Raw genomic sequence first — 24,558 nt, forward strand, 5'->3', positions numbered from 1 at the left:
CGCGAGATTTGGATCTCCGCTGTTGTGAGGCAGCCTGTGTGGATAGAGTATAAACGGTACAGGAGTCAGTGTTATTGGAGTATAAACACAAATCAAAATGGGAATATTTAAAGAGATTGAGCACATTATTTTTCCAAGTGTAGGTGACAGTTTCAGGGTTCAGCAAGTGAATAAGAGAGTGAGTGAGTAACTAAATAGTGAGCAGAAAGTGACCCGTCCTGATGGATGCATGTCTGCCTGAGCAGTACCCAGGCCCCAGAAAGCCTAGACATTTGATGTAGCCTATCTACTAGGAACCAGTAAGTCCCTGAATACTCATCAATATGCTCATGATATAGGGCAGAACGAGCCACAGCAATGCATAATTCCACTTCAATTCAAAATCTGACATTTCAATATCATAAAGTTGATTTTAGATTAGAAAACTGTCCAGTTGGTAATTGTTAAATGTTATTTGAGATATGAAGAATGCAACCTTTTGACCTTAATAACCATAGTTTTATGCTAAACAAAAAGTATTATTTAGACATTTAACACGTGTTTACATCTGAGCAATGCTTCAAAGCAAGTCCTGCTGGAAAACAAGCAACTCCAACTGGGCAGTTGCTTAAAATGTCAGGTTTAAGGGTACATTTTTTTTCATTTGAATCTTAACAGCCAAGCCATTTTAAAGTCACTTTTGGGATACCCATTTACAAAGTGTCTTGATTCCAATACTGCTGCTTAGTTTTGCTGCATGCTGTTGCCACAAACTCAACAACATGGTGCAACATCACTTTGGAAAATAACTACATTTTTTACTTCAATCAGGAACGGATGCCACTGCTAAGTCAGGTTCAATGAAGGACAGATTGCAACATCTTTCAATTACAACCATAGCTCGGGTAACATAGCAGAGATGTTAACAAGTATTGCTCTGTAAATGTAAAACCAGGTCAATAAACTGATAATATATTTCCTTTATTTTGAAGCTTCCTTCCCTGAACTGGAATGGGACTTTCTGAGTAGCAAAACACATTCAGTAAAGTAACTTTAGAATTTTTCAAGCAACAATATAGTCAGGCTGTCACATTAACATTTCATGTATTGTTTATTTATGGTGTGATGCCACAAAGTAACATTAGAGATTTTTAAGAATATTTTGGTGGTCATATTTGCTTTATTGGCAACAACAGCTGTATTTCTCTTGTATTGTACACTATAATATGCACAATCACCTTGACAATATGTCTTTAATAACAATATTGCAGATTATTGTATATATTTTAAAAAGGCAGACCTCTATGTAAATTGAATTAAGTTGTTGGCACCAGGATAATTAGTAATTACAGCAGTCAGGCTAAGGGGGGAAGCCTAATGAAGTATTTAAAGTCTTTGCAACTTCACTGCATCCGTCTTTGTACTTACTTGTACAGATGTGTAGAGTTCATTAACATCAAAGCGGGATACTGTTAGAGCACTTCATAGAATCATTGTTTTACAGTTCTCAATATCAGTTCTGCTCTTGGCCTGTTGTCTGTCTGAGATAAAAGTCTAACAATCTTTATCATTTTGTCCTATGAACGCTGGGTAGTATTTTGAAAATGCTTTATGCAACAGGTGTAGATTACCTTCACAGTTCCTTTTCCTGAGCCAAAAGAGTCCAAAGCACATCAGCACACCTTCGCACTCATGTGATTGAATCACACTGACAGATTTGATAAAGGCAAGTCATTGAACTTCTGTTCATTCTCACACGAGTGGACCTCTGAAATCCTCTCTAATAATGACATACAATTCACACTGTCTGTAACGTGACATCATCACTGGTGACTTTACACGAGAGTTTACGATTTCGACCTCAACGAGGTAAAATGTCCAACAATGTCATTGTCTGTACAGCGTGGGACATCTCCTCATCCAATTTGCAAGAGCTGTCCTTGAAATGAATGGGAGATAAAAATTTAGTAGCTGACTCATTCGGCAAATCACAGTGGTGCCACACGACCACTATTTCTACCCAAGTACAGCCAAGTTTTAACAGCACAGCAGGACTGTGACCCAAGAAAAATAAAGCTTTGAAGTAAAAGTAAATGCAAAGGAGGTTATTCATCTCTGTGTTTTTGTTCTTTCAGGGAATTATTCTGCTGTTTACAACCAAAATAAAGAAGGAAATGGAGCTCTCTGTACCATTTTTAAGCCAATAATTATTGCACATCAAACACCAGCTCCCTCATGGCGGCATGCTTTATCCTTCGATCCGAGTCACTGCACCACTGTGACATAAACTACATCGCTGATATGAATTTGCACTGCATAACATGGAAACCGATGGCCAGCCGCTTCACTGCTGCATTCTGCTACAGTGAGCAATCAGATGACCTGCTGTCTAGTTTTCCTGTACAATACTGCTTTTCATACTCCAGTAAATACCAGTCTCTTCTCCCTCAGCAGGTCCAGGGAGCTCGTAAAGCCTGTAAGCAGAGGGGGCTAATTCAATTTGACACAGCAAACTGCAGCAATTAAAAAACACATCATCAAACCAGGCTTGGAGGATGATGCTGTGATGTACCAAAAATACCTTTGCAGCAGCATTTTACTAGCCAGGAGCGGTAAGAGGCAGCATTGTTGGCTATACCATGATATTCCTGTCACATTTTGGTGGAGTCATTTTTTTTTTTTTTTTTTTAAGAAAAGCCACAAAAAGCCAGGGGAGGGGAGTATGAAGAGAGAAGAAAAAGAAGAGGCGGATTGCTTGTTTATACTGCTGCATCCGTCCCCGTTGTTGCTGAGGAGGGGAATGTTGTGAATGACTGAGGCAGTGGAGTGAGACTAACAAGTGGTTGCCATGCAGCAGGAGCAAGCGTGCGTGCTTCTGGAGCGAGAGATAGAGAAACAGAATGATAATCAGTAGGAGGCAGCAAGTAAGGGAGCACAAGGAGAGGAGCTGTATATCTGGGGAGAGACACATATCATAGCTTGATCCAGCCTCTCCCTCGCTTCCCCGTTTCTCTCTTTATTTCTACAGCTTTTTTTGTTTAGATGGGAGGTTAGCCTCGCACATGCAGCGTGTCAGCGATGGATGGATTCATGGATATGTGTCTGAGGACTCCAAGAAAGAGGAGTTGGTCACAGGAAACAGCAGCAACAGGTCTGTGAGGATGGAACGATAATGACGGTGAGATGCTTGCTTCCCCCCCCGCCCCAGACATCCTCACTTGAGAATCTGTCCATGCAGTCTCTGTCTTTCACCCTACCTCACTCCCCTCCTCTCTCTCCTCTCTCACTCTCTCTCACCATGCATACTTGTGCAGTGTCCCGCTCATCATCCTACTTCCTTCTCCCTCGTCTGTCTTTCCCAATTCTCCCTGTATGTACCCTCCCTCTCTCATCCGCACCCCCTCCCTTCCTCTCACCCGATCCACCTGCTGCTTGAGTTCATATGAAAGATTAAGGAGGAAAAGAATGAGAGGAGCAGACTTCCACCTGTGTGACTACACCAATTTCCTGATGATGTTTGGTCAATCCCCGTCGCTTTCTTGTCGAATGGAATTACGCTGTATGGCAGGCGTCTGCTCGCACGCAACAGGTATAGACAGCCCTCTCTTCTAAACCAAACATACATAACATCACATCTTCATGAGATGTGACGTTTTCATTGACACCATGCCGCTTTGCCTGTGTTTAACAGCTGGCTATGCACTGCGACACACTGTAATTCTAACCCGACTTCAAGGGATGTAGCCTTGGTATTGGCTCATATCACTGAACACATTTCCCTGCAGTCTCCCTCACTCTTATGTTCATGTTTGCTTTTTGTAATTTTCTGCAAAATTCCCAGAGGAGCAGAGAGAGAGAGAGAGATAGAGGGAGAGAGAGAGAGAGAGAGAGAGAGAGAGAGATCGAAGTCTCCGTGCATCTGTTTGATACCACATCCAAAAAAAGGCTATTTATAGCTACCTTTAACCCTTCACGTTTCATGGTCAGCTCATTTCACAATATTTAATTGTGGAATTTCTGTATTTTCTCCTTCCCATATCTGTTATTTCCCCCAGCCGACACAGTGTATGCATTATACGTGGTAATATTTATTATGTTGATTAAATGGATCCTCACGGCAGAGGAGACAAGACGGCACTCATCTGAAGCCATCATGTGATCTCTGTCCAGGTAACATGCAGGCTTCGAAACGCCTGACCCTATCAGAGGAGAGATGAGGCACCTAGATGTTGGTTTACCATGTGTAGCGTCCACTACAACCACTCCCTTGCTGCCATGAGCGGAAACGACATGATGGTGCACTCTCTGACTCTGGAGCAGAAGACAGCTTTTGCCTTCGTGGGGATGCTACTGGTGTTCCTGGGGCTGCTGATAGTAAGGTGTTTCAGGATCCTGCTGGACCCCTACAGCAGCATGCCTTCCTCCAACTGGGCCGATGGCATCGAGGGGCTGGAGAAAGGGACGTTTGAGTACGCCCTTACTTAACACAGGGACACACACATCCATGGATGTCCTCACAAACAGAAATGCCTATAGACACATACATATATATATATATATATATATATACACACATGTACACACTGATACACTTGCACACATGCAAACACACGCAAGCCACAGCCCTGCATCACCATTGCACCTGACACACCTTTAAGACATCTCTCTGTGACGGACCGGACCAAGAGACTGAAGCTGTGTATGTTGTTCAATGTGTGTGCACTTTTAGTTTAGAGCCAGTGTGGAGTCTCCCTGCTGTGTGTGACGAGTTGTCTGTTGTTGTGTGCGTCTGAGCGAGTGTGATGCAGCTGCTGTGTCATATTCTTTGCTCTTCTGCCAAGGGGGTGTGCGTTTCAGCTCATCGATTTACACAGAAATGGCTGAAGCTCCCTTTAACCCACACCCACAAGTTGAATGTCTGTGGACGATGAGAGGTGGATGCTCGCAGGACAATGTGGGGGATTAGGGTGCAAAGTGGGATTATTCAGATGTATTTTGAAGACTCAGGGACAAGATTCCTTATGTGAATGGGAAACAGAGTGGCTGCACCTCTGCACAGCAGAGCTGTTCTGCACGGGGATGTATATGGTTGGATACAGGGTATTATTTCAAGCTAGTGCTTTGTGGAGTAATCAAATCCAATCTGTTGGTGATCCAAAGGAATGCTGCTGCTGCTGCTGCTGCTGCTGCTGCTGCGCTGCTGCTGCTGCTGCGTGTGTGTGTGTGTGTGCAGATTGGTCCTTTCCGTGGCATCATGCAGTGAAAGGCAACTGAACAAATTGTGATTTACATTGTGGTGTTACTGTTTCTAAATGACGCAAACGAAAGTTCAAACTGTTTACTTGCGATAGTGTGTCTGCAAAGACATACGACGATGTTGATTTATGGACTGTCAACGGTTCCGTCTGTCAAGCGTTCTGTCTAAAGGTTGGCTGATGCGACCAAGCCAAAGAACTTTTAAAGGAAATGAGGAGTGGAAACTAGGAAGGACTCACTCGCTCTGCACTGCTAGTTTTCTAATGACAGTGATAAACTCTCACTCTACCTGTCTGCAGAGGAAAAGGTCACATGGGAAACAGGGGTGGGATGTCTGTCAGCGCTGGACATGAACATCTTTTTCCTCCTATTCTCAGCCATGCTCACCCTTTCTCACCTGCTCTCTTCCTTCCAGACAGAGGAGGACAGGGCAGTCGTAAAAAGAGATTCTGTAATACGGCAGACCGGTGAAAGATTTGAGTGTTCCTTTGCTAATTTCTACAGTCTACGGTTTCTCCTTAGTGCTGTGAATCTGCCTTACTGTGACCTTCAATGGGTTAATGTGCCTTCATCTAGAAACATTAGAGCACCTGTTTGTGCGTGCATGTGTGTGTGTGTGTGTGTGCGTGCGTGCACGCATGTGTGTGGCATATCATGATGACAGATCGTCTCCTGACCCGTTGCTTGCTCAGCTGGTAGTAAAGATTTCTCATTGATATAGTTTTGATTCAATGATGTGAAATAAATAGAATTTCTTCAATTTAAAATATTTAATATCTTTGTTTTTTGTCTCTCTTATTGCAATCTGCGAAGCACGTCGAATAAAATGTGTGTGTGTGTGTGATCAGTTTTTACAAAGTAGCATGATACTTTAGGGGACCGTCTTGGCTACAGGACATAGCAGAGGTGCGGAATGCATCTTTACGAAAATGTCAAGCCTTTATGTCTTCTCTGCTTCTAAACTCTGCCGGTAGTTGTCCAACGTCGCTGTGGCAACAGACAGAGAGGGAGCAACACAAAGAGACAATCCAAATTTGAATAAACCCTGGAAGGAGTAGATTCTCTAACAGGAACTTATCGTGTGTGTATGTATGTGCACTGACGATCTTGTTCACACTCTGAGGCCAGACCACCACACACACCTCCCTCGACACACGTCACCCGTCATGAATGCGATCGTTATTGCACCATTGTCTCCATCACCTATGTGACACCCTTATCTGAAATCTATTTTAGTGGAAAAATACACAGCCCCATTGCTCCTTAGTCTACAAGCCCACCTAGGAAAATAACTGACCCAACTAGTAGGAAGGGTTGTAAATCTATTAAATTTTAACAAATGTGCCGTTTTGAATTGTTTTTTTCATATCTCGGTGTTCATTAAGTTGTTTGAAGTTCATTTGAAATACCAATCACTTCCTCTTTGTGAACAAAGATAGACAACTGATGTCATCTTTGCAAATATAGGGAAGAATTATGAGGACATTTTACAGTTACACTACGCATATTTTAAGTGATCTTACATTCTTTTGCACGCAACAACAAAAATAGATATCAGGAACAATCAAAATGATGAGAAATATTCATATTTCAGGGACACAGAAGTTATTAGGACACTAATGTAACAGACTCCTTGTTACATAGTATAGGACCAATGACTCAGCTGAATATTGCACCTTAGCTTTTGCTGATTATCAATCATCAGTTTTATAACTTGTGGTCTTCGGACCTCACAAGCTATGTCCTTGATTTGTTGTGATAAGACCAATAGATAGAATACTATTACTAGCTATCCAAACAGCAATGTAATATACAATTATTGTGAACTCCAGTACCATAAATTCCCCAAAATAGCTTGAGGCAATCAGGTCAGTGAAGTGGCCAAAGTAATTATTTTGTTGATATTATATTTTGATAATAAAAAAGGCAATATTTTATGCTTTAGTCTTGATGTAACCTAATTTTTTACACTACACAAAAACACGTCATCAGCGGATAAAGTGGAGAATTCTGTTGCTGCTGCAGACGTTGACCACGATGACATGAACTAATTACTCTTCCTCAAATAGATGAAATCCTGTTCTCAAATGAGCCGGACGCCGACTTGAAATCTTAAGTCAGAGCGCTCCTGTCAAATCTGAAGCCTCAGCTAAGGCTGTGTTGGATTTTAGACTTTACCATGTTGAAAACCTCTAAGGGATAGGTCAATGATTACCTACCATGACACGTATTAATGTTTCATATCAGTTATTAATGATTATAAATCTGTTATGTTTAATAATTTACTTTTAAATGAATCGAAATGACATTTTACTATTCTGCTTTTGTCATTTGCAGGATTCTTCAAAAGGAGCAATATACAACATTCAGAGCATTAGTAGAGCAACAACTATTTGCTATATAAAGATATAGTGGAGTCATTTCTACCTGAGCAGAGAATGAAGTCGCTCTTCCTCTGCGTGTGTTTGCCATACTTTGCACTGTTAGCGCTGCTAGCTCTGCACCGTTGGCTGCGAGCCGGCTAAGGCACTGCCATGTTGAGAAGTAATGGAAATGCTCCCAATCTCGGATTATGCACCTTTAAATAATATTCTTTAAAAATATAGAAAATAATATCTGATGATCAGTTTCTCTATAACAAAGCATACATAATAGATCATGTTTGATGGAGATATTTCATTCTATTTCTGATTGGCAGGTATAATTAAGAGAACTATGCTGACTGGAGTATATATAGCTGAGATGATTTATACCCGCCCTTTTATTTGTTGCACCCCTTTAGATATAGTATCAGTAGGCTAATCCTGCCTGCTGGTATCTGCACTTTTGCTCACTTTTTCATATTGCAGTGAGCAGAGCAAGGTTTGATAAATCCATTAAACGGGTTTCTTTCTGCCTCTTTTGAGCACTTTGGACTTTTAACTAAATTGCAGATTCCCTTGTTCTGTACAAATTGGAGCAGATGCACCTGCTGCCACGGATTCACCATAGAGGCTACACAGTTCTCACAGGAGCACTGCAAAATCTGAATTCACTCAAGCACAGCAGACAAAAGTCCAGCAGCACTGATAATAAAAAACGAATCACCTTAATCTCAAGTCCAGACAGTCGGCAGGACCTGAGGATCTCCAACTGCACTAAAGACAGTGTGTATGAGACAAAACCTTCCTCCGTTTCAACCTCAGAATAAATGTCAAATCTGACAAAAAAAACATGCTGTGGTGGAAAGTAAGTACATTTACCACTGTACTTAAGTACAATTCTGAGGTATTTGTACTTAACTTAAATACTTAAATTAACCACCACTGCAAATTGCGACACAGAGCTAAGGATTAATATCACCTTTACCAGTTGAAGTCACCTGTTGCAGTCTGAATAAAACAGAAGTGAGGAAGAGGAGAGTTGTACATAACGTTCCCTGTGGACAATTTTCCTTCCTCAATGATACATGACTCAGTGAGTATCATTGTTGTAGAGAATTGTACCAACGTTGAGCCACTGTGTTCCGAATGTGATAAAGATTGCGAAATCGATTGTCTCCTTTCAATGTGCATGTAAAAACATGTGCTGGAGTATTTGTTTGCAGCCTGCAGTTCACCCAAGGTTAGATCTCGAGTCATTAGCCTGCCTTTCACTGTATGCATAAATCACTGTGGTGTATCAGTAATAAGGAAGTTTACCTGTTAAAAGGAATGTTAAAGGCACCTTAGAAGTCATGTGGCTATAAAGAAGTGCCTCCGGCATGTTCCTGTAATTCATGGTCTCATATTAACTCTCAATTTCCTCATGAATACGGCCATTTCTTCTGCGTTAGCCGACACATTAACTTTACTGTTAGCACATTGTGACAAAGAGAATCATTAGAGATACTATTAACATAACATGATCAGTTATACAACTCAAGGGCCCAATGTCTTAGTCACTATAAGGTTAATTTCCCCCTTGTTATCACAATAGTTTTATTGATTACATCCTATTGTTTATGAATGTATTGTTTTCTAACATCCCATACTAGCTTTATCTTTTCCTGCCACAGTAGTACACATCATGAAGGGTTTGTAACCTTGAAATCTTTCCTACATAGTTATTTTCCTATAGTGGGAACTTCCTTGTGGATGTGTCCTGGTGATTCATCCAAAGGGCCCACAGGTGTGAGGAGATAATATCCATAGCCCCATAAACGACAACCACAGGACAACATGTGCTGTTGCTCTGCACTTCAGACAATACTATTAGTAATCAATGCTCCAGAACTAAGGCAATGAGAGCCGTTATCTCTCGTTTGGCGTTTATGACTTGGTTAATCGTTAAGCAATGCCTTTGTGTCCCCGAGGATGGAGCAAGGACATATCTGACACCCCTTGCTCAGGTTTTTGAGGGTTGATCTAGAGAGTTAGCCAATAATTGGCAGCCAGTGTATGACCCTGGGATGCAGGGTATAAAGGTAGGCCATCTTAGATAAACCAAGCTTACTCACAAGAAGCTCAGACCGGCAGACGAGATCTCTAGAAGTCTAATCCTAGTCTAGTCCATACATCAATAACCAAGGACAGCTGCACCTGTTGATGCAGCACTCTGCTCTTCTAAAACACTGTTGGATGACTGGAGACCCACACTGCTGTTTGATCCTTGACTGTTTAAATCAGCATTCCTGATGGAGAGGCTCAGGTCTAAGGGAGGGGAGCACGATAACCCCGTTTATGATTCCAACCTGGATGAACCTCCCGTCTACGAGGACACCAACTTCTCTAACGGGGACCACCGGACGGTCCGGCCCTCGGTGGTCAGCGCTTTTGGTCACGACACTTTGGACCGGGTGCCCAACATTAACTTCTATCGCAATGCAGGCAGTGTGAGTGGTCACCGGGCCGTGCGACCATCCCTGCAGGAGCTCCACAACGTGTTTCAGAAGGTGAGTGCATGCATGTCTGTGAAGTTGTTCCTTTCTTGTCTTTCTGTTTTCCTGGTCTGCGTGTTCGTCCTTCACCTCACCTTCTGCAGAAAGTATTTTACACCCGTTTTTCTCCTAAACTCAAGTCACTGGCTTTTTAACTGCAGTCTTTGTTCTGCTCCTGACCTACACGGTCCATTCAATCACTCAAAACAAAGTAAAATCAGATATGTTACAGTCGTTGATCATTCAAACATCACTTCCAGTGTCCACAGTTCAGCCATTAAATCTTTGCCCAAGGACTAGCAAAACTAAAAAGGACACTGAAAGTTATTTCTGGGAGCAACTGTCACACTTAGAGTGTTTAGTGCTTTTTTATTAGGCTATTATACTGCCTTGTGTTGCAAAAGAGATGGAGTTATAGGTCATTTGGATTTTATAGGCTGAACTAGATTAGCATCACTGAACGGACAAAAAACTGAAAAATATTTTAGCAGTTTTCCTTTGCAGAAAATGAAATAAATTATGAGTAATGAAGATAGAGGTTTAAGAGATATTGTGTGAATGTGTAAGGACATTGATTACCCAATCATCAGCATCTTGATAAAAATATCTGAAAATGTCTTATTTATCCCAAAAGAATAAATACAACTGACTTGTAGTTTTATGGCCAAACAAAATGTATCCAAATGATGAATTCATCTATTTTGCTTTTTAAACACTGATTAATAACCCTGACATGAAGTTACATGCTTCAAGTAGTCAGTAGTAGTAGACTCAAGAGGATCATTTGTGTCAGGGCAGAAGAGTCAATCAGAAAGTAATTTAACAGTCTGTAATTATCTGCATAAAAAGTTAAAATTAGGCTTTTCTTGTTCTCTCTACAGTCTAATGTCTCTGCAAATGCTTTATCAATCTTTATCCAAATCAAACCTCAGTGGTTTCCCCATAAGTTCTCTCCAGTGTATTACAGAGGAGGCAAGAGAAAGCCAAACACATTGCTGCAAAAGACAGAAAACACTTTGCAACAGACACGGCAACTTCTTCATGATGATGATGCGCTTTCTTACGATTGAAAAATGTATATCAAAACCCAAAAAACAAATATATCCCAGTTGTGTCTATAAGACAAATTTACATGTTTCCTTTCCCTTATGTTTGCTTCTACATTTTCCCAACAGAATGGAGCGATCTCTGTGCCAGACACCGTGGAGGACGATGGTGAGGGGAGTGACGGGACCCCCTCTGATGATCTGGAGTCTGCCATCCCCACTGACACCGAGAAAGGACTATTAAAGTTTGGCTGGATAAGGGGCGTCCTGGTGAGTTATGTCGGGTCACGACGGGTCTCCTCTGCTTTATAGACGCAGAGTCGCTTTACATAATTGTGACCTGACAGGAAGAGGCTTGATAACACAGCAGGGCCAAGTGAGGCTTTCAAGACCAGAGTCTGGGGGTGATTTGCTGTTATTCAAGTGCTGCTGGGTCATCGTTTGTGCTGCTGGCATGAAGATCAAATAAAAGCCCCCAAAATGTTTAGTGCTTTTAAAAAAAAATAGCATTTCATTAATATTAGTGTTTCTCTCACTTGACATAATAATGAATCACAATCCACACAAGACTTTGAACTTATCGCTCTTCTGTTCCACAGGTGAGATGCATGCTGAACATCTGGGGTGTCATGTTGTTCATCCGTCTGTCCTGGATTTTTGGTCAGGCAGGCTGGGGTGAGTGAGACACGGATACATGTTGGTTAGATGGAGCACAGCGTAATTTTTTTTGTAATTGCCATTCTCTACCTATCGCTACTTTCTTCCAGTCAAATGAAAGTTGCAAGTTTTAGGGGAGTTTTCCCCAAATTACTCAAGAATTCAGTTGTTGACAGTTTGTGCAGGTGTGGCAATAAAATCTGAAACCTTAAAACAACTCCAAATTATCTAACACTGACGGTGCAACATAAGCTAAGCCAAATTGGGGAAACTGAGCTGAGGCATGGGAGCATTGACATGTGGGATCTCTAAAAAAGTGAGTCAGGGGGTTCCAACACACAATACGCTCAGCCGACACATTGGATCAAAGCTGACACAGAAGGCAGTCAATGTGTACAGTGTAAAAAGGCTGACTTCTACATGTTCAGTGATCACTTTAACTACATACCTGTAACAACAAACACGACCAGCCACAACAGAGACGGAGAACATGGACCAACAGTTGTTTTAATTAAGGCCTGGGGCTGCGTTCACCAACACTACACATGGTACTCACTAGGGGAGCATTCTCCACCAACACAGGCATTCCACTCATTAGGCCAGTGCACCAACGGCTTAAACATTATCTATAACTGCACATAGCCTGAGATACATAGCTGTCTTCTTCTTACACAGCTCAGCTTAGGTTTGGAAGTGTTGCAAATAGAGCCCTTAAAAAAAGCATGATCAATCAAAATTGAAGCCAAAGATGAAGTTAAACCAGTGTTTTTTCAGGATGATATAGTCATTCTCAAGCAACAGCTGACTGATCCTAAATGTCAGTGTTTTGAGAAATGAGACCCTGTTGCCAGTGATGTTAGGCATCAGTGATTTGTTTTAAGGTATATGGTTCTCCTGTCATTTGCAGGAAGTGATTGATTTGGGACAAATTTAACTGAACAAGCCTTTCTGAGATCCCATAATGCTTGCTGACAGTCATATTCTATGAGCCAAACCTCTATGAGCGATCTGTGTGTGTGTGTGTGTGTGTGTGTGTGTGTGTGTGTGTGCAAGAGGCCGGGAGAATGGGGAAATTGTGTAAATGGCTTCATGAGTATGTTCATTGCTTTAGAACCTATCGATCGGCCGCAGCTTTTGTTCAGCCAGCGTAACTAAAAGGTTTTGAGAAGCAGAAAAAGCTGCCGGTGGTACAGCAGAGCAGGAACACAGACGGCTGGGACTCATAGCCTCTTTGACTATCTCTAAGTTTAAAGTGGACTTGTGGGGTTTTATGACTGATTACTTTAGCACAACGCCTGAGTAAGTTGTTGTTGAGAAACTATTATTTTGTGCATTTCAGGTCTGGGAATTGTGGTGATTGCTCTCAGCTGTGTGGTCACCACCATCACTGGCCTTTCCATGTCTGCCATATGCACGAATGGTGTGGTCAGAGGAGGTAAGACAACGCATCATCAACCCTCATGTCGCAAACCTTTCATGCAGGCATTTCACTCATGCAGAGCCTCTGCGGCTGTCTGTTTAAACATTATTCATAAATGTATAAAGCCTGAGATAACACACACACACACACACACTCTCATCCTGACTTAAAATCTTTTCCTGAGAGAATGGAATGACCAGGAGGACAGTTTGTGTAGATAAAGATAAAAGGATCAAAACTGCACCTGAATGTCACCCCTGGAGGCCTTGTCTCTGTTTTCAGCCTCCTAAACTTGTCCCAACATCAAATCAATGAATCAGTGATGTGGTGATTAATCATCCACCTCTGTTATGCTTTATCTTGTCATTTTCACATTTTCAGGAGGAGCCTACTACATGATATCTCGCAGTTTGGGGCCAGAGTTTGGCGGGTCGATCGGTCTAATTTTCGCCTTTGCCAATGCGGTGGCTGTAGCTATGTATGTGGTGGGGTTCGCCGAGACCGTGGTGGAGTTGCTCAAGGTGTGTGTGTGTGTGTGACGTTGTAATGATCAGTTGACTGAAGAAGGGGCACGATGTTATGACTATACACTTATCCGTGCCTCTTCCGTCCCTTCTGCCGCACTCAGGATAACGCCGCCATAATGGTGGATGAAATAAACGACATCAGAATCATTGGCATTATTACCGTGGTGCTGCTGTTGGGCATATCAATTGCTGGAATGGAATGGGAGGCCAAGGTGAGAGATGAACATTAGTGCTGGTTGTTTTCTACAATCTCTGGGCTTGTTGTGGTAAAACATACAAGCACAACTTTAACCTGTTTAATTCTTTTTGGACACACAGGCACAAATTCTTCTACTCTTTATCTTGCTGGCGGCCATAGTCAACGTATTTGTAGGAACTTTCATTCCTGCAACTGAGAAGAAGAATTCCGAAGGCATCTTCAATTATGAATGTAAGACACCCTCTCCAAAAGACTCAAAAATGTGAAGATTTGAATCATTCACAAAGCCCTGTTCACCTACATTTTTCGTTCTCCCTCTCTCGCAGCGAACATCTTTTTAGAGAATTTTACTCCAGCTTTTCAAGACGGCGAGAGCTTCTTTTCAGTGTTTGCCATCTTTTTCCCTGCTGCAACCGGGATCCTGGCTGGAGCAAACATCTCTGGCGACTTGCGGGTAACTTTTTCATGCAGATGTCACTGCATAAGAGCCATGCGTAGGTTAGCTGCTATGGTGCATAGGTTTTGAAAGAAAAGGGTGGAGGTGATAAAAAGGAATTCTCTGAATAAAGTGACAGTATCTGTAGCTGTTTTACTTTAATGGTTTAAAATATGTTCATTACAGAAACAGTCTCCATCATAGTCACCATTATGCCTGGAATATGTTGAAACACAGATTTTGTTTTACAGGATCCCCAGGCTGCCATACCTAAAGGTACCTTGCTGGCCATCCTGATAACTGGTGTCACCTATGTGGCTGTGGCCCTCTGTGTTTGTAAGTACAGTAATCCATGAAACGCAACGCCAATGAGAAACGTTACTCATAACACGTATAAATATTAAATAACAATATTTTGTATTTCTGTGAGGTTTGTTGTTCCTAAACAATGCATCTGTTCTTCTCTCTGATTGGTCAGCTGCCACTGTTGTCCGTGAAGCTACAGGAAACATAACTGACATCATTACAGCTGGAGCATCATGTAATGGTTCGTCAGCATTAGCTGCCTGTGAGCTCGGCTATAATTTCTCTTCCTGTGCAGTAGAGGAATGCAAATTTGGCTCGATAAACACCAATCAGGTACACGGCCTTTCAAACTCTATTCTGCGCATGAGAAGGAGCTCCTTTATTTTTTCATCTCTAACACTCTCCTCTCTTCACCGCTGGTTCAGGTGATGACCATGGTATCTGGGTTTGGTCCCCTCATCATTGCTGGAACGTTCTCAGCCACACTTTCATCAGCCCTGGCTTCCCTCGTCAGCGCTCCCAAAGTCTTCCAGGTCAGTAACTCAACTCGTTTCTTTTCTAAATGCAGTTTCAGAGCTCTTAACTCCTGAAAACACACAAAAAAAGATCTATTCTAACCTTAGCTCTGTCTCTCCTCAGGCACTGTGTAAAGACAACATCTACAAGATCCTGCACTTCTTTGCCAAAGGATATGGCAAGAACAACGAGCCAATCCGTGGCTATGTCCTCACATTCATTATTTCTGCGGCCTTCATTCTCGTTGGTCAGTTCAACTATCTGTCACGGCATATCTTTATCTTAAATTAGATTTTAAGCTCCAAATGTCTGTTTTTTGCTGCCCTTTTTTATTTTTATATATATTTTTACTTTGATTGTTTATTGTAAATTTGTGTGTGTACATCGAGAGCGAAGTGAAAACCGGAGTCAAATATGCGTACGCATACATGGCCGATAAAGCTGATTCTGATTCTGATGAAAAAATATAAAAATAACAAACTTTTATGCTTTGTGAAAGAAACTAAGCTGATTTCAAATTTGACTTATGCTTTTTTTTTTGTCTCTGTAGGTAATCTCAACACCATCGCTCCTATCATCTCAAACTTCTTCCTGGCATCTTATGCCCTCATCAATTTCTCCTGCTTCCATGCATCCTACGCCAAATCTCCAGGTGGGTCTGTGAATATATCAACATAACGCACTTTCTTAAAAAGTACCAGACTTAAGACGTTTCCTGGGAGGAACTGAGTGGAATTGGATTTGTTTTAAATTCAAAGTAAGATTTGAATACTGCATGTCCCTGATCATGGAAGTTATATCTGTACAGTCTGTTACCCGTCACTTGTCCAAAAGTCTGCAGTTACTAAATGTTGTCTTTTTTTCTGTCATGCTTCAGGTTGGAGACCAGCATATAAATTCTACAACATGTGGCTCTCGCTGTTGGGCGCATTGCTCTGCTGTGTTGTCATGTTTGTTATCAACTGGTGGGCTGCTCTACTCACGTACGCCATTGAAATCCTCCTCTACATTTACGTCACAGTCAAGAAGCCAGGTGAGACGCTCGTTTGAGAATGCACGTTTGGAAGCACATTCATGATGCCCGCGTGGTAGATCTTACCTGTCAGGACTCCTGTTCTCTCTCCAGATGTGAACTGGGGTTCGTCCACGCAGGCGGTGACATTTGTGAGTGCGGTCAGCAACGCTCTGTCTCTGTCGGGTGTCGAGGATCACGTCAAGAACTTCAGGTAAAAAGTCTGCATCGCATCACTGGGGGTGCAAATATATATATATATTCAAAACAATACCACCTTTTCATTCCTAGAAGCTGCACCTTTCCTGGTGAAAGCGCTTTTAACGTTTTTTTGACCCACCTCTTGGTGTGAGACACTTTAAAATGAGCATGCAATATTTTAAAGACAGGATTTTGGGTCATTTGAGCACTAAATGTACTTTCTCTCATTGATGAAATTTCCTGGTTTGTTTTCAGTCTTATTTGTCTTTTATGTGAAATTGTTATGTTTTTAACTTTTTGCTGTAGTCTGTTATCAGTGTTTTTATGTGGTACGCTGCCATCTTGAACAGGCCTCCCTTGTAAAAGAGATTTAAAACCTCAAAGGGATTAATTTGGATGAATAAAAGCTAGTAATAAAATAAAAACTTGTTTTTATCTGTAGGACGTATAAAAAGCAGAACCGTTAAAATCAAAGAACATTTTAATAAAAAAATACCAAGTTAATATCAAGAGGCATTGAAACACATTCTTGTTTCTTTCTCAGGCCTCAGATCTTAGCACTGACGGGCGCAGCACGGGCCAGACCAGCTCTCCTGGACCTGGCTCACTGCCTCTCTAAGAACTATGGACTCTGTCTCAGCTGTGAAGTGTTTGTGGTAAGGTTCTATTGTTATCTTATTGTTTGCAAATGTAAAACAATGGATATTACCAAGGCTGCAACTATCCTCTTTCCCAAATCTGTATTTGATACCTTTTACTTTGTATCAAACTTCTATTCAAATCAAGATTTGCACATCAAGCGAATATAAAAATTGTGCCGACTTCACATATTCATGCAAATATCAAGCAGGGATTAATGAAATGCCAACTGTCTGGATACCTGAAACTAAGGTTAAGGGTCAGTTGTGTCTTCTGAATATGAAAAAGGTGTATTGCTCTTTAAAACACACTCGCAAAAACACTTCCACTCACATTCAGCTGTATGTTGTGATCTCTCCAGGGTCCGAGATCAGAGATCCTTGAAGAGATGAACGCTGGCATGGAGAAGAACCAGCTGTGGCTCAGGAAGACCAAACGCAAGGCATTTTACGCTGCTGTGGCCTGTGAGCGATTCAGGGAAGGGACTGAGAGCCTGCTGCAGGTCAGTGCTTTCATTTACAACACACTTCTTCAACTGGAGAGAACCCCCCCCCCCCCCCCAAAAAAAGAAAGACATGCTAACCCATTCAATTAATGTGTAACCTGCGAGTTTTCATCGGAGGGGTACGGCGGGCTGACACATTGCAGAAACAGGTTTTATTGACCAATTGTAACCTCGCAACAGCGAGTATCTATTGCTGTGTTATGACTCTGAACTTGTCTTAAGAATTTGGCTGGGACATTACTGCAGGGGGTAGAAGAGGAGAGAGTTAATGAGGACCAGGGAAAACATTCTTATGGCTCAGGCTATCGCTCTGGGGAGATAAGGTTCCGGTTCATTGTCAGGACTGCTTACTTCAAACAGCATGGCAGATTAAGAGCTATAATTGATTAACACTGCAATGGATGAGTAGTCCCTGCAGACAAAGTTATATCTGCTGGGTGATCTGGTCATAATTTCTGGCAGTAAAACAGCTTCATAGCCGTCTTGTATATAGTACATGTTGAGTTTTGTTGTTTGTTTCTCTTCTCCAGTTAATTGGGACTCCAGGTTTTACAACCGCAGGTGGGCCTAGTGTTGCTTCAGTTATCTGATCTGGGGTTTTATCTTTATGCTATGAGTGTTGTGCTTTTCCTTACAGGCTTCTGGTCTTGGCCGCATGAAGCCTAACACATTACTGATAGGCTTCCAGAGAAACTGGAGGACTGCGGGCACAGAGGCGGTGCAGAGTTATGTGGGAGTACTGCAGTAAGTCGCAAACAAATACACAGAAGCACATGTGACAATAATGTACCCAATAACTAAACATAGATGGGAGATCTTAGTGTTGGACTGGTGTCCTCATCTTCTTTCTGTTTTTGACAGTGATGCATTTGACTTTGAGTACGGGACATTGGTGCTGAGGATGAGCCAGGGACTTGATATGTCGCACATCGTGGAAGCGGAAGGTCTGTGGAAAAACTTCTTCTACAAATACCACTACTATACGATTTAGACCCAAATGTAGGTGAGGATGAAAAACAATGGCAGGAAATAAGTGACCTCAAAATAGCAGCAAATATTGATACAAGATAGCAGAATAATTTAAAAGAAGAAATAGAGTAGTAGTCCACCTGAACTGACCTTGAATCAATTTTGACTCCTTTAATCAACCAGAAGAAGAACAAAAGAAAAACTCCACTGCTGCTGGACTTTTATTCTGACAACGACCCAGAGTAACACTGATAAGCCAGGACACTTTGTTCTGTAGATTACGAAGTATTTATAAAAGTCGGGTAGTTAACAGATAAGACGGTAGAATAAGTACCAGTTTACAGCCGAGCCTCTGTAGAGATCTTTACAATACCAAAGATAATCGTTGGTAATGTCATGCTTATTCACAGACATACGTATCATAAACAGGAAATGTCTTCTGTCTTTTCAGAGGACATGCTAAAAGCAGCGAAGGAGCAACAGGCACTGGACAAAGACATGCTGTCGAACGGTGGGAAAGCAAAAGGAATGTTCAGGAAGTCCAGGAAATCCTCTAAGCAAGTGCTCACAACCAGAGGTATCTCTCCTTCGAGGTTATTTCTCTCTGATCAAATCTGACCTGACATTTCTGAAAGGCCTCCATCTATGCAATGTAACGCACGATAAGACGAGTGTGATCTTTGAACATGTGGGGAGAGGAGCTACGTCAATATGAGGAGGAGAGTGAGATCATATTTCCAATGATGTAACAAACGTTTAACGAATGAAACCAATCGCACACATCTTTTTTTTGGAAACATCCCCACCACTCCCATTGAGATATAACTGAATCACGCGCTCCTTCTTAAGATGTCTCTGAGGGTGTAATCCAATAATATGGTCCCTTTCGTTCCAGTTCGAAGAGCATCCCTTAAGAGCAGCCCTTTAATCCAGACACGAGGGTGCTTTCAGCCTCTCACTCGATCCGTCTCTACATCACTCACACACACACACACACACACACCAATGAGCTGTGTCCTGGCAAGACTGCGATGGTCGTTAGTATGCAATCTGGAGAGATGTCTGTTCCCGCTGATGTAGAGTCAGCTCCTAATGTTGATTTGCACTAATTTTCCCATCCAACTCAACTCTCCACGCTTCACCAAAGAATAGGATTGCCTTCTACCGTTCCTCTCCCTCATCTGCTCCTCATTTCTCGTGTCTTTTTCTCTCTCAGTGTCGGTGTGCGGCCCTCCGCCCCCGCAGGTTGCCAAGATGAATGAGAAGCTGTTGGAGGCCAGCGCTCGGTTCCAGAAGAAACAGCCTAAAGGCACCATTGATGTGTGGTGGCTGTTTGATGATGGAGGTAGGTGTTGGCTCCCCAAGGCGCCCTTCTCCTATGTTTCTCACTATCAAAATAGACAGGTCACATTCTCCCTCATACTAATGCAGACAACGTGCAGATGGAAGCGATCAACGTAAAATTAACAAAACGTGAACAGTAAAATTAAACCAAAAAAAAGGGGGGAAAATGGTAAACTAGAAGTTATAAATGCCTATAGATCTCCTAGTAGCAGAGAAATAAACTGACAAGTGCAAACATATAACCACCTTGGCAAATGTGAATTACCAAGATACATATTGAACAATAACACCAATTGGTTTCTCTCTCAGGTCTTACCCTGCTGCTCCCCTACATCCTCACTACCAGGAAGAAGTGGAAAGACAGTAAATTAAGGATCTTCATCGCAGGGCAGCCTGGACGCTGTGAGCAGGACAAGCAAGAGTGAGTAAAAAAAAAAACACTATAAATTCTAGCTTCGAGCTAGGGTAGGCAGTTCTTTATTCTGGCCTCATTGTGCAAAAATGTCATAATAGCCTTTCAAGATATTGTAATAATGTCTGCACCTTCTGTTAGCTGTGTTTTCAGGTTTTAGAAAGTCTAGGCTAGCTCGTGGGTTAGGTTTAGAGACGTGACGTGAGACTTCGGCCGATTACAAATGCAGATGCAAGTGCACATCCCTTCAGTGAAAACCCCATTCAATGGCAAGAAAAGTTGCTCTTCCAGCATTGGCAATAACTGCCTACACTGCAAAGCAACCCAAAAAAGTAAGAAGCAAAGCAGTTCGGAGATGGAGCCAAAGGCTCACGGTTGCAGCTAGCAGAAAGCTAAGCTACTGGCTACATTTTTCTCCATCTCTCTAATAGTTTGAGCTGCAGCTGGGACGGCTACGGTTAGCAGGCTATTAGCTATTAACTTTTAGCTATTATATAACTATTATTTAATCTCCATCTTTGAAAGGCTTCTTCAATATTGTTCAAATCACGATGATGTTTAGTTGAATGACTAGTGTTCGAACAGGTTACTGTATGAAGCGCATGCTTATGCTCATCCTCGTCTGGTGGGAGGGGCTGACAGGTTGGGAAGAGCTGCAGGATGTGGAATGTATATTTTCTAATTCTGGCGTGGGTTTTTTTGTTCAGCCCTTTCCAGAAAACTGCTTCCCCTGGGGTAGCGCTTGAATTACAATATGCTGAAAGGTTATTATGGAATGACGCCAAAAAATATATTTTCTACCCAAGCTTTAATGGCTGGAAGTTAGATTTTGGGAAATTAATTGGCAAAATCCAGACATGAAGATTCATGAGCCAACAACATCCCTTTACAGGAAATGTTATTTAGCATGGAAATAAATACCAACATCTATATGAAGGTTAATGAGTGTGTGATAATCTGTCTCGCAGGATGAAGTCTCTGTTGGAAAAATTCAGAATTAACTGTACGGACATCAATGTCATCGATAACATCCACGTCCAACCCAGCGCCAACAGGTAATTGACAGTTATGATGGTGACAGCAGACCAGATGGTGCTGCAGAAATAGTCAACTTTAATCACCTCATAGTATCTGCATAGTATAAGAAAAAAACAGCTTTCCAAATTCAGCTCATGCTCTTATCTGCCTTCCTCCAGCTTTAAGAAGTTAGAGGACATGATTGAGCCTTTCTGTCTGCATGAGGGGTCTAAAGACACCGCTCAGGCTGAAGCCATGCGAAAAGAGCAGCCCTGGAAAATCACTGACGAAGAGCTGAGCACCTTTGAGGAGAAGGTAAACCCACTGACACTAAGTGAAGACTTTACATACGTAATCATGTATTAGTTTGGTTTGGAGGTGGGTACATTAAACAGCAAAATTAGGTTGAAAAGTAAATTCTGCTGTTTTACAGACCAACCTCCAGGTGCGACTGAACGAGGTGCTTCAGGAAAACTCCAAATCAGCCAACCTGATCATTGTGTAAGTATAGCCAACTGTTGCCAGAATAACATTGAAGCTTAGTAGAAACGGTGTCTAACATACTCTCATACTCATACATACTCTGTGCCCTCACCCCCTGTAGGAGCATGCCCATTGCTCGTAAGGAGTCCGTTTCTGACTTCCTCTACATGGCCTGGCTGGACATTCTGACAAAGGACCTTCCACCCACCCTGCTCATCAGAGGCAACCACAAGAGTGTGCTTACGTTCTACTCCTGAGCACCGTGCACGCTATAAACTAAGCTATAAATGAGATTAATGGAAGTATCATAATGATGGACCATGTTCATAAAGCACACCAGAACTTTGGACGATGTTATTCAGTCGGCATGACCAACATCCACGATATAAAACACAAGCAGTTTCAGTAAGGTCCTGTTGAAGACTTTCCTACTCACAAGTGCTTAGACAAGAAAATATAAGACATATCTTTAAAAAAAAAAAAAAACACAGAAAGGTTGGTCAGCAGGCGTATCTGACAAAGGTATAATAAAAAAACTATTTTCAATCAATCACAGCTAAACCTTGTAAATATTTACCCATTAGCCCGTTTTTATCACTGTCTGGTATGTGCCCTTTTTATGATATCTTGTGGCAAGTTGTGGAAAACCAGCCAGCGTGCCAGTACACTGTCTGGCTACCAGTGTAAACTCGTAATGCCCTGCTGCACTCAGGGTTTTGTATGAATGCTGTCAGTGAGGAACAACAATAAAGTCTTAAGAAAAATGCATATCTGACATTGAGTTTGTAAATGTCAGACAGTCTGAATGTGAATTTAGGAGCTCAGGCAAAGTTTAACCTCTTTTCAGAAAGTACAGAACAAAAGCTTAATGCTCAGATATTGTTATATTCATAAAAAGCTTATATTTTTTGGTGTGAACAAAGTCGGACCAAACGTCTTCCTAACTCAGATCAGTCCAAAGAACAAAGCCAAAGACACAGGCAGAGACACAAGGCTGCTTTTCAATGGTTACATTCAGTGACTGTGTTGCCTGCTGCTGTGATTGTAAAATAAATGTATATAGTAGATGTCTGACTTCACTAGTGGCTATTTTTGAGGCATAAAAACCTGTCTTTTCTTAAATGATTGCATCCATTGTTTTAAACCATGGTTTGATTATTTTTTAAACATTCCTTGATATTTGCTGGGTGTAAAATACTCTGAAGTTGTTTCACCATTCCACATTATACAGACTACTGTTTAAATATTTAAATATGTTTAATGTTTCAGGACAATTGAAATGATTGTAAAACCAATTATTTTGTATATTTTAACATGTTTTTTTTGCTATTTAATTATATAATTTTGATTACCTGATATTAAGGATTAATAAAATTGTGAGCTGCTCACATTCTTGTCTCTGTCATTTAAAAGTTGATTTGTTGAGATAATGTCAGATATTGTTTTTCCAGAGAAATGTGTCAGTGGAATGGGAACCTGCTTATGTCACAAGCTATTTGTACATTACTTGAGTATTTTAATTTGTATAAACTATACTTTAAATTATCTATTTTTACTATCATGGTTGTTGTAACAACTTAACACACTGGGGTTTGAAAGCTATAAAGTCTATGAACTTGCAAGATGCGAGACAAGCAACTACAAATACTAAATACTTTCTGATTTCTCTCTGTTTCAAAGAAACAAGGTTTGGGCGAAATCTGGCATGGCCAAAAAGAGTTGTTTGGAAACTCAATCTGAAACAAATACATATATTTCATGCTAATGGCTACATTTAAGTGTTAGTGCACATGTTGAATATCAGCACTGACTGTGAATGCAAACATTGTATGGCAATGATGATGTATTCCCAAAGGGGGGCAGCAATGGACTCGAGATTTTTGGATCCGACTGTATTATCTCAACTCTCAAGTGATAATAATAGTTTGAAAAGAAGGTTGTTAAAAATTAGCTTGATTAGTCAATATAATGATGATATTATATAATTAAGATTAGATGAAAACGTTATGTATCCCAAGGGAAATTGCATAATGAGCAATTGTTTAACACTAGAGTCCGCCATATCCTTCTCAGTATACAAAATATGCAATAAGATATAATGTTGGCAATCCAGCAAAATGTATTCTGATTAAAAAATACTAGATCTGCTGCATGGTACCTGCTCGTGGAGGCATAAAAGGAAATGAAGCAGCAGACAAAATAGTCACAAACAGGACACAGTCTGTTAAAGATGTAACAGGCTACAGAGAAAAAAAACTCTACTCTGGCAGTGATGATCACTGTGTCTTTATTCAGTGTGGCTTTGCAGCACAAAGGCAGTAAAACTGCCTGTGCCAAAGCACACTGTATATAATCCATCGGGCTTATAATCAGGTTTATCCAAAGGTTTGGCGCCCTTCTTCTCACACAGCGTTGCCAACAGCGGCGTGAAAAATACATCAAAACGTGCGGCCTGATCGGGAATCGTGTGCCATCTATTTTTCGGAGAGATTCGCCGCATTGAATCGCAGATTAAGTTTCAGGAAACTTTTGGGTCCGTTTCAGATTTTATAATGGGTGTGTATTGCACGGCTCGTTAAGAGCTAGAGTGAGGGCATAACTGTCAGAGTGGAGCGGAGCAGGAAAATATTCTGTGATTTTTCCAAACAAATTGCTCCAGCTCCCATAATTTTTACGCTTTATACACCATTTTTGCCCCAAAAGCTTGGAAATGTTGTGCTGGTCGCAGTAAAGTGTC

The 24,558-nt window shown here is 41.5% G+C and overlaps 2 protein-coding genes across 5 annotated transcripts; both read left to right on the forward strand.

The window, feature by feature from the left end:
* Positions 1-84: 84 nt before the first annotated feature.
* On the forward strand, positions 85-5,170 carry ctxn2 (cortexin 2). Of its 4 annotated transcripts, XM_031848495.1 has the most exons (6): positions 87-299; positions 2,431-2,591; positions 2,677-2,903; positions 3,022-3,157; positions 3,294-3,568; positions 4,150-5,170. In XM_031848495.1, the coding sequence occupies exon 6, from the start codon at positions 4,219-4,221 to the stop codon at positions 4,462-4,464; it is 246 nt and encodes an 81-aa protein (XP_031704355.1). In that variant the 5' UTR covers positions 87-299; positions 2,431-2,591; positions 2,677-2,903; positions 3,022-3,157; positions 3,294-3,568; positions 4,150-4,218; the 3' UTR covers positions 4,465-5,170. The 4 variants fall into 4 exon arrangements, with proteins under 4 accessions (XP_031704357.1, XP_031704355.1, XP_031704354.1 ...); XM_031848494.1 differs by having other exon boundaries at positions 2,677-3,157; XM_031848497.1 differs by lacking the exon at positions 3,294-3,568 and having other exon boundaries at positions 85-299; positions 2,677-3,157.
* On the forward strand, positions 5,167-23,209 carry slc12a1 (solute carrier family 12 member 1). Its single transcript, XM_031848493.1, has 26 exons — positions 5,167-10,147; positions 11,308-11,448; positions 11,778-11,853; positions 13,175-13,270; positions 13,637-13,776; positions 13,884-13,994; positions 14,101-14,212; positions 14,308-14,435; positions 14,669-14,753; positions 14,896-15,056; positions 15,149-15,256; positions 15,363-15,486; positions 15,790-15,891; positions 16,117-16,272; positions 16,366-16,465; positions 16,997-17,108; positions 17,453-17,593; positions 18,234-18,340; positions 18,458-18,540; positions 19,017-19,142; positions 19,782-19,910; positions 20,219-20,330; positions 21,290-21,376; positions 21,518-21,653; positions 21,772-21,839; positions 21,943-23,209. The coding sequence occupies exons 1-26, from the start codon at positions 9,890-9,892 to the stop codon at positions 22,076-22,078; spliced, it is 3,135 nt and encodes a 1,044-aa protein (XP_031704353.1). The 5' UTR covers positions 5,167-9,889; the 3' UTR covers positions 22,079-23,209.
* Positions 23,210-24,558: the final 1,349 nt, after the last annotated feature.

The sequence above is a fragment of the Anarrhichthys ocellatus genome, unplaced genomic scaffold, assembly GCF_004355925.1.
Source record: "Anarrhichthys ocellatus isolate YVR2014 unplaced genomic scaffold, GSC_Weel_1.0 scaffold8, whole genome shotgun sequence".
In the NCBI taxonomy this organism is placed as follows: Eukaryota; Metazoa; Chordata; class Actinopteri; order Perciformes; family Anarhichadidae; genus Anarrhichthys; species Anarrhichthys ocellatus.